Below are 10,708 nucleotides of genomic sequence, written 5' to 3' on the forward strand. Positions count from 1 at the left end.
TTCATCTATTTGTTCTTTGATCTGTTGAATCTCACTCTTTTTGTTTAATTTTTTTTTTTTTTTTGTGATTTTGTAATTGTTGTTGAAATTTCCATATACATGATCTGTTAGTATTGTTATTGTTGTTATTGTTGATGATGATGATAAAACAGATTTATTCAAATTTTGAACAGATAATAGGATAGATCTGTTCAAAATTTGAACAAGTAGAGGCTTGGTATTGCAGAAGTTGGTTTGGCTTTGTATTTCAACAGATAAAATTTGGTTTGGTTTAGTATTTTAACAAATAGAAAAAAATATAAAAAAAATTGAACAGTAATAAAATTTAGATAGATATTTGAACGTATATGTATATATGACCGCTTGGACCTTGAAGTATTTCAATAATAAAGATTTGAACAGGTGAAAAAATAACAAATATAATTTAGGGGAAAAAAACTGAATAGATAAATAGAGTTTAGGAAAAAAATTGAACAGATAAGAAAATTGAACATATAGAAGAAAAAAAAAATTGAATGGATACATAGAATTTAGGAAAAAAATTTAAACAGATAGAAAAAAAATTCGAACAAACAGATATAAATTTGAACAGATAGCCAATAAAAAGTCAAACAGATAAAAAAAAGTCAAGGGGTAAAATTGAAAACAAAATGTTCTCTAGGATTTATCACCAAATTATTTTATAAAATGTGGACCTCTCACCAACAAAAAATATCCACTGAACCTAATGTTTTAGACAATTGTTAAAGTAAATTTTTCATCAATTTTCTCTATATTGTAATATATTATTTATGTATATATTGATTTATGTTTACTTTAATAATTTATTTGATATCCATGTTAGGGATACACACTACATAGTGTAATTTATATATCAATATTAATAATTAGACCAGGCAAAGTCTTAATAACTATGTTAAAAGGTCTCGTTTGGGAACAAGCTATTTTAGTAATTTTTTAAATTTTTAGCTAAAATATGAGGTAAAAAAAATTAGTGTGTTTGGGATGACTTTTTAATTTTTTACAAAAAAATATGCAAAAAGTAGAGAGAAAATGGAATATTTGACTTTTTTGTATATGTTGTTAGCTTTTTGATTATTTTTGGTAACTTTTTTACTTTTAGGCTAAAAAGTGATATTGCCAAATGAGACCATCAGTTAATAAATCATCCTAAAAATTTAGTACATAATTTATATCTATATCTATCTATCAATCTATCTATATCTATATACAAAAATGCTTCCGACCACTAAAACTTGATCACTAAATCACCACTAATGACGTGGCCGCCAACGTCAAAAGCTGAGGCAAACTCGCCCGTTTCTCCCTCTTTTCATTTCAAATTTCAAATTCATTTTCACAAAACATTTGAAGACTCTCTCTCTATTCTTCCTTCTCTTCTCTTCTCTGCTGTGCCTCTTTGTCGAGGAGCTCCCAACGAGGGTAGCTCTCCAACAGCGGTGAGACGACGAGCATAGCTCTCCAACCCCGGCGAGGATTGAGGTTGAACGCAGCTTTTACAACCCCGACGAGCGCAGCTTCTCACGAGAACGACGAGCGAGTCACGCACGACGACCGACGACGACCGAGTCACTCTCCGTCTTCACAGATTTTCTGCGCAGGTCAGTTCTCTCTCTCTCACTCTCTATATATATATATATGTATGTATCTATATCTATACGCCCTGATTTGTTGAGATTTTTTACTTTGATTTCATGCCCTGATTTATATCTATGTATATATCTATATCTATATGCCCTGATTTGTGTGTTTCACTTTGATTTCATCTGTTTAGGACGATTTTGATTTTGATTTTGGTTTGCCCCAATTGATTTTGATTTTGGTTTGCCCCAATTTTACATTACATTGGATTTGCCTAAAAAATCTAAAATATATATTTGGTGGAGAATATATAAAATTGTTTAATCATCCTTGAAGCCACTGCCAAATCTTTCTTGGATTTGCATTATTGATTTTCCTTATGTAAAAATAGCAGATTAGCTTCATTCTTGATTTTCCTTATGTAAAAATAAGAGAACCCTTTTCTACTTACTTATTTTTGTTGGTAATTATTTTCTAGTTTCTGGTGCATACCCAGTTGGTTTACTGTGTTCTATTTATGTTTTTCAAATTTTCTTTGTTTTTATGTCTATTCAATGCCTACTTTTTTTAAAATTTTATATTTAGTAATCTGCTTGAACTTTGTGTTATGTGGTTTTGTCAAAATGCAAGGAACCCAATGCTCTATGTAGTAGCATGCATTGCTGACTGTACCCAGAAATTCCAAAAATTCTTATGCTAAATGCAATTGCCTTGCTGCTTGTTTGACATTTCTTCAAAGGTTTCTTAAGAGTTAATCGCACATTCTTAGTAGTTGGAGAATGATGTGAGGTGTGATGTTGATCTGATATTGGTTTGGTAATAGTGATGATGCCAAATTTGTATGTATTAGTGCTATTTGATTATTCTTTTCATGCTTTTGTTAGCTGTATTAGCATTATTTTTTAGTTTCTTCAATTGGGAGTTAGCAAGTGTCCACTCTCAACCTTGCTTAGCTTCTGACATTAGAAAAAAGGGGGGAAAAGAAGGAAAGCCATCCTTTCTTGATTTTCATTTATGTTTAACTTTTAACATCCAAATGCATATTAATAGTTCTTTTTTATTAGGGACCTTTTGCTGTTATTAGTTTCTATGACCAATCAGTATAAAATTGGAGGCTTTGGCACCATCTCTATTTCATTATCAACTGATAAACTGTTAGCTCGAGTGGTGTCTCCAGGCACCCTCCTCAAGTGTAACTTATGAGCAAATGAAATTTCTTATCTAATTTTTGATTTGGCCAAAGATGCTATCCTTGTACATGGATGTTATTAGCAGTGGTTTCTTATCCTGTATATTTTATTTTTTCTATCATAACTTAATAGTGCCTATAGAGCAGCAGCTGGCTGTTTCGAATCGAAAGCTATATGACTTCTCCTCCCCCACTTGCGTCGCAGTTTTGTAAACAATAAATTTAATTAAAAAATTCAGATCAATGATAAAGTTTACAAACTTCAATAATTAAAATTAAGAGACCTGCAGAAACTGTTAGAATTAAGAGACCTGCAGAAAAAGGAATTGGAAGCATTGAAAAGGGCACCCAAGACATGGAACTAACAACTGCATAATACATAGTAAGTAAAGCATATGTGCAATTTAGCTGAAATTTTCTGTAATGGAAATGTGTAAAAGCTTAGATGATTCAAAGAATGAAGCATCTGGTTGAAATATAAGGGTCAAACAGGATCTCGAAATCAAATTTTATCTTTTTAGAAGCATGAAGCAGACATGTTTCTGGAAATAGGTTCAGGTTGAACTTTTTAGAAGGATGAAGCAATTTTGATAACTTGAACTTGTAAAGAGTTAGTTTAAGGTTGTGTCATTCCATCATTCCTTCACATAAGAGTCATGTCACAAGGGAATATGAGGAGCACACAGCAATGAGGGAATATGACTCAAATATGAAAGCCACTAATACATTGAAACCATGCTGTCACAGTGCTTGCTTAATACATTAAAAATAAAAAATACAAAGCCTTACAAATGCCTATGTTACTTATAAGCCAATACCCTACAACAACAATTTCTCCAAATTTTCTTACAGGTTTGTCAACTTATTCAAATTTCCAATTGCTGTAGGAAGAGGTCCTAAGAGTAATACACTAACTGATTAAGATTTCGCTTCATATTTTTGCAGATGTCAACTTCAAGTGTTAACGGCAGTACCTCAGATCAATTGACGTATTGCAACAGAAATTGTCCTCAATGTCGGAAAAAAGCAATCATTCGAATTTCGGAGACGGAACGAAACAAGAATAAGCTATTTTATTGTTGTCCTGATTGCAGTGGGTTTATTGCATGGTGCTTGCCTACAAATTCACAACGTACGGAGGAAGGGCAAGTGCGAATGGAGAATACACCGACTGTCACCGAACAACTTCAAAGTATGGGCGAACATCTTCGATTTCAAAGCGAACAACATCAATTTCAGAATGCGCAGATGCAAAAATTGCAAAGAGACATAAATAGAAATTCGTGTTGTATTAATGGGATCTTCATCTTGCTTGTAATTGGTGTGATATTAATTATGAAGATGTAATAATTTTAATACAAGTTAGAACATGTAATTGGTGTTGTATTAATTATGAAGATGATATGTATGAAGATTTATTATATATTACAATTATGGATTGACAAGTATGAATATGTAATCATGTGGATTGTTTGTTATCTGATTGGAAGCTTGAAAGTTATTTGTTTGTCTGTTTGAACACATATTATGAACAGATTTGGACAGGAACCCATATTATGAACAGGTGCTTCATAGCTTATGTTTGTGTGCTTGAACATAGATTATTGACAGGTGCTTGTTAACACATATTATGAACAGGTGCTTCATAGCTTATGTTTGTGTGCTTGAACATAGATTACTGACAGATTTTGGGCTGATTTTCGACTGATTTTGGGCTGATTTTCGACAGATTTTGGACTGATTTTGGGCTGATTGTAGGCTGATTTTGGACAGATTTTGGGATGATTTTGGACTGATTTTAGGCTGATTGTAGGCTGATTTTGGACAGATTTTAGGCAGATTTTGGACAGATTTTGGGATGATTTTTGACTGATTTTAGGCTGATTTTGGACTGATTTTGGACACATTTTGGACTGATTTCGAACATAGATTCTGTTTGTCTGGTGCTTCACAAATTTTTGCATACATTGTTCTGTATTTGAACATACATTGTTGTGTATTTTAACACAGGTGCTTCACAACTTTGTCTTCATTATTAACATAGAAAATTGACAGATTGTGAACACAATTGAATCACATTGTTGTCAGATTTGGACACATATGGACACAGGTTCAACGCATTTTGAACACAGATTTGGACACATTGACAGATTGACAGGTTGTTGAAGACAGATTTTTGCACACAGGTTTTTTAACACAGTTTTGAAGACAGATTGTTTGAACACTGGTTTTTCAAACACTGGTTTTTCAAACAGTTTTGAAGACATTTCTGCACACAGGTTTTGCAAGACAGATTCAAATACAGGTTTTGTTTCACATTGTTTCACACAGATTTTTTCAACACTGGTTTTTCAGTGTTGAAGACTTTTGTTTTCACACAGGTTTTCCAAGGCAGATTCGAAGATAGGTTTTTTTCACATAGTTTTGAACACAGATTTTTGTACATAGGTTTTTGAAGAAAGATTTTTTGAACACTGGTTTTTCACACAGTTTTGAGAACATATTTTTTCCACATTGGTTTTTCAAGATAGATTTGAAGACAGGTTTTTAACAGATTTGTAACAGCTTTTTTCACACAGATTTGGAACACATGTAGTAAATAGAGCACAAATATAACAACATCAATTGGGAACATTAACTATAACAACAAAGTAGGGAACAACATCAATTTGTTCTCAACCAAAAAATAAAGAAACTGAACAATCCAAAAATATATTAAATAAATTATCCAAAACAAAATAAAATCCAAGTTTAGTCACATAAAAGGCATTACAATTGCAAGTTTCCAACTAACGAAAACTACCGCCACGGTCATTGTGGTTCATTTGTACATTGAAGTCAACAAATGAAGATGGTACAGCTCCATAAATTTGATGCGTAGCAGTCATGGATTGTTGAGTTCTCGTAAATCCCGGTGTGCCTCCAATACAGTCCGACGGGGTAAGTGATGTGCCAACTCCATAAATCTGAGTTGGGGGATTTATGAAACTTTGTCTTCTCATAATGTCCACACTTGTCGGGGTGAGAGATGTGCCTCCAATAGCATTGACCATGTGTCCCTATTCCATGGTGGTTAACTCCTACAAACGGAGCAAATGGCATATCATATTTATTAGTGAGGTAAGTTGTGTCAAATGAAACAACATCTCCAAATTCTTTGTAAGCCGCCCGACTCATTGCGTCCGCCCAAAACAAGTTTCTTATGCGAAAGTCAGTATCAACATCAATCATATAATAGAAACTCGAATTTTGTGCATGCATCCTCAAAAAATATTTTTGAAGTGCATCGGAATCTCCTTCTCCAAGCCTTAATTTTCTAGCTCTGTCAATGTAATTTCGTGCATCTCGCTCATCAAATGTTAATGACTCATAACCCCCAGCTTCAACAACCATTGAGTGATAATTTCTAGATACCCCAATCCCTGCTTGATCATTAATTTCTAATCTTCTCTTCACAGGAGTAACAATCTTTTTATTCATTGCAAAATGACGTGAGTCGGTGGGAATCAAGTCATGGTTATGGTCAAGGTTAACTGTGGTTAACATAAATCTCCCATCCTTTTGTAAGGTTGCCCGTACCCTTGCTTTGCAATCAATTTTTGTAGACAAAGATGGCTTTAGAGGGTTTACTTCTGATTTTTTGATTCTCTTTCCCGATCGAGAACATTCAATCCCAAAATATCTTAATTCCCCATCATCGCCACAAACTTGAGTTTTATAAGCTATGGAAAATCCAATATGTTTCGCATATTTCGCATAAAATGAATGCACTTCTTGCTTTGAGCTAAAACACATACCCCTTTTCGGTTCCTCAACTTCTTCACTCTCATTTAATAAAGGATTCTCAGCACTGTTCGAACCATTCTCCATTCCTGCTCATTCAAAAATACCATATGAAATCAAATGATTTAATAGATTAATAGAGTAATAGAACCAAGCTATTATGTTATTACTCTGTTATACTTACACATATACACACAGATTAACAATGCAAGCTCTTGAACAAATTATAACATATTACCCCTTTCAAGAGACTATAACATATTACTCTTTCAAAAATTAACAGAGCTTCAAATTGTAGCAATTTCTAATTTGTAAGAGCTTCAAATTCTAACAATTCCCAGATTAACAGATTATAACAATTTCTAACAATTTAACAGATTAACCCAAAATCTAACAATTTCTAACAATTTCTAACAATGCAAGTTACCAGATTAACCCAAAATCTGTCCAAAATTAGATTAACAATTTATAACAATTTAACAGATTTGGACTGTCATATTAACAGAAATGGAGGAGAGGGAGAGATCTGCATTTCTGTTCATTCAATGTATGTTATATTAACAATGATCATTGTTAATATTAACAATGATCTGTCATATTATAATCTGTATGTTCTAATCTGTTTTATATATATATATATATATATATATATGTTATAACAGATTATATATGTATGTTTACCAGTTACCAATTATCTTTTCAATAACAAATTATATGTATGCTATAATCTGTTATATATATGTTTGGTATAATCATATATATATATATATATATGTATGTTATAATCTGATATATATATATGTATGTTTAACAGATTATAAAAATTTCTTCAATGTATGTTTATATATATATATTTCATTACAGAATACAACTACAATTTAAATGGTGGAGGAGAGGGACGACAACTGGACAGAAATTGACCTGAACGAAGGAGAGGGAGAGATCTGCAAATGCTTGACCAAGAGAGGGAAGACAGAGAGGGACACGAAATCTGCAAACGGAGATAGCAAATGAACGCTTGATGGTGGAGGAGAGGGACGGCGGTGGAAATCCCGTTACAATTTACACAGTGGAGGAGAGGGACGCCGATCACAGCTTCAACGGGAATAGAGTTGAAACACGATTTCTTCTCCTCTGTTATCAGATTTTTGAGCGGGAAATTTTTTTTTTTTTTCCTAATCACAGTGCGTGAAACACACGCACTGTAATATGAAAGTGTCATTTTTCCTCCCTTCTTAGATGCCACGTAATTAGAGCTGCTCCTAGTGCTCAAGTTTTAGTGGTATGAATCGGAGCTGATCTATATATTATAATAGCATAAGGCTCTACAAACTTTAAAGTATTTATCTAAACTTTCTAATTTGTTTTTTTTTAATTTTGAAAGTTAAGAAATATACCTAACATAAAAATATTGGCACATCTAACCATATCTATAATTTTGAAATTTAAAAATTTTTATATAAAAAGTCAAAAAAAATTAGCCATATATTACTCATTTTAATTTAAAATTTAAAAATTTTAAGTGAATTGTTTAAATATAACTTTAGCCTTATATAATTTCAAAATATAAATCAAAAATTTTATTTTTTTATTTTTTAAAACTAAAAATTATATGTATAATGTGAAAAAAATTTAAAAATTTAGGTGACTAATTATTTACAACCAATTTTTTAATTAAAAAGGAAATTTCACATATATATGTCAGAGAAAATTTAATGTGTTGTGCATATTTTTATACATCGTCTAAATATACATATATATCGTGCTTAAAATTATATTTGATTTCAACACTATCTTTTAACTATATTTACCACTTTCATACTAAACAAACTCATAAAATATTATTATTATTTTATCTTTCCATCACTTTCTAACACTTTCATCCTAAACAAACTCAGTCTAAGAATTGAACTTGAGCAAAGGATTATTGGCATAAAAGTTTACTCAAATTCGATTTTTAGGTTATTTTTATTGTTTAATCTAATGCTTGCACTTTCTCTCTAGCTTATGTCCATCACAACTTGAGAAATTATGATATAATTTAAATATAAATTTTAAATTCATTATTACCAAATATTTCAACTAATTAACCGTTCAATGTTTTAGATCAGTCATAAGACTTGGCCAAGAAGAAAAAGCACTATTGGCAACTAAAATCATCAGTGTATGGATTACATGGCCATAGTTTAGGCCGACTCAATCTTATTAGATAGTTGTTTTATACATAAATATATCAAACTATTCCTGTAATAGTCACTATTGGCAACTAAAATCATCAGTGTATGGATTACATGGCCATAGTTTAGGCCGACTCAATCTTATTAGATAGTTATTTTATACATAAATATATCAAACTATTCCTGGAATAGTTTTAACCATAAATATATAAATTTTAATCAATATGTATAAATATTTACATATTTTTTATTTTATTATAAAAAATAAGAGCTATGTATTTACTAATCTAATAATTGGTCAATTGGTCCATGGGTTGAGTATAGAGTAAGGACAATTGTTTAATGATTAGGTTAGGATCAAGTGGGTATAAAGATCTATCCCGCTTTTAATGTTAAGTCCAATTTTAATTTCGGAAGCCAATTCAATTAATGTTTAATAAGAATTAAATGGCCAAACAATTAAATGAATGGTGGAGACAACGTTACATTAGAGAAGAAAGGTTGTGGATGAGAGTAAAAGTGGACTTGGAAAAAAGGTAAGGAAGAGAAGTTAAAAGTAGTGGTGGTTACATAATGATTAATCAGAATTTTAATGGCCAAACAATGGGACAAAGGGTGGAGACAACGTTAGATTAGAGAAGAGAGCTTGCAAGTGGGAGTAGAAGTCGATTTAGAGAAAAGGTAAGAAAGGGAAGTTAAAAGTAGTAGTGGTTGCATAGTAGAGGTGCTTTAAATAAAAGTCGATATGATTAAAAGAGTGGAAATGAAAATTTGAGATATAATGGTTGGTGAATGGTGGAGTCTTAATAAGGGTTATCGAGGGAATTAGCAGCATGCACCTTTTAGAAAAGGATAGTTGACAAGTTTATAAATCAACGTATAAGATAGTCATATATAGAATCATTTGATAAGAAGGACCATTTACAAACTTTTCAACAATGACTCATTTTAAATCATAAAATCATGTGCATAGCACGGATAATATGCTAGTTACACTATATAGGAAAACTAGGTCCCAACAAACATAAATGAATAAATTACAAATACACTCTTAAAATTTATTTAAAATATAGATTGCCACAGTACAATTTTGAAAATTACAAATACTCTCTTATCAGAAATTTTTTATTTAACAGTATTTATTAAAAAAATAAAATTTGTAACTGCTCTCCTATACAATAATAAAATTACCTGAATTATTAATTGAAATAAATTTTTAATATCATTAAAAACTGTTAATTAACTTATTGAATTATTAATAAATGATGCCATCTGCTATGAAATTAGAAACCGCATGGCGCATTATGTAATTTTCAGAACCGCAAGGGATAATTCGTATTTTAAGTAAATTTCAATGGGTGTGTTTGTAATTTACCCAACCTAAATATAACAAAACCATCAAGAATTCCAAAATAGGAAATAACTTTTATAATAATATTTTATTTTAATAGGGTAAGATAAGTGTTAAGGATAAGGTTAAGGATAAGGAACCCACTAGTGCAAGTGCATCAGCACCATCTTCTCATGCATTAGCATCCGATGCAATCACAGCTCTCAATGGATGCTCAACTGTTTCCGTAACCACTGGAAAGTAGTTAGAAGTCATTAGGAGTAGTTAGATTTTCAGTTACATATTTTTCAGTTACATAGCTCTTGTATAAATATACTCTGTAATTCAGATATTTTCTTTAATGAGAATTGTGATCAAACTTTCATCATGGTATCAGAGCTTTGCTAAAGCTCTCACGAGCATAACTCTGGGCCATCCATGGCTGCTTCTGATTCATCTTCTTCTTCTTTATCATCTAATCTCAGTCTGTTGATGTCTAATCTCAGTTCACTCATTACAGTGAAACTTGATTCTACAAATTTTTTAATTTGGCGCAGTCAGTTTCAAAATGTTCTGCGAGCCACTGAGTTGTTTGATTTTGCAACTGGTTTAGTTCCTTGTCCACCA

General features: G+C 31.5%; 1 protein-coding gene and 1 long non-coding RNA gene across 2 annotated transcripts; one reads left to right on the forward strand and one right to left on the reverse strand.

The window, feature by feature from the left end:
* The first annotated feature begins 1,222 nt into the window (after positions 1 to 1,222).
* LOC145798584 (uncharacterized) lies at positions 1,223 to 4,239 on the forward strand. The gene is made up of 2 exons (XR_014339663.1): positions 1,223 to 1,622; positions 3,737 to 4,239. It is a non-coding gene; the product is annotated as an uncharacterized LOC145798584 (long non-coding RNA).
* Positions 4,240 to 5,629: 1,390 nt separating this feature from the next.
* LOC145799414 (protein FAR1-RELATED SEQUENCE 5-like) lies at positions 5,630 to 6,661 on the reverse strand. The gene has a single exon (XM_082888992.1). It carries the CDS (start codon positions 6,659 to 6,661, stop codon positions 5,630 to 5,632), a length of 1,032 nt encoding a protein of 343 aa, XP_082745118.1.
* Between the last annotated feature and the right edge of the window lie 4,047 nt (positions 6,662 to 10,708).

This window comes from Camellia sinensis, chromosome 9 (genome assembly GCF_055761805.1).
Source record: "Camellia sinensis isolate YWXY chromosome 9, ASM5576180v1, whole genome shotgun sequence".
Taxonomy (NCBI): domain Eukaryota; kingdom Viridiplantae; phylum Streptophyta; class Magnoliopsida; order Ericales; family Theaceae; genus Camellia; species Camellia sinensis.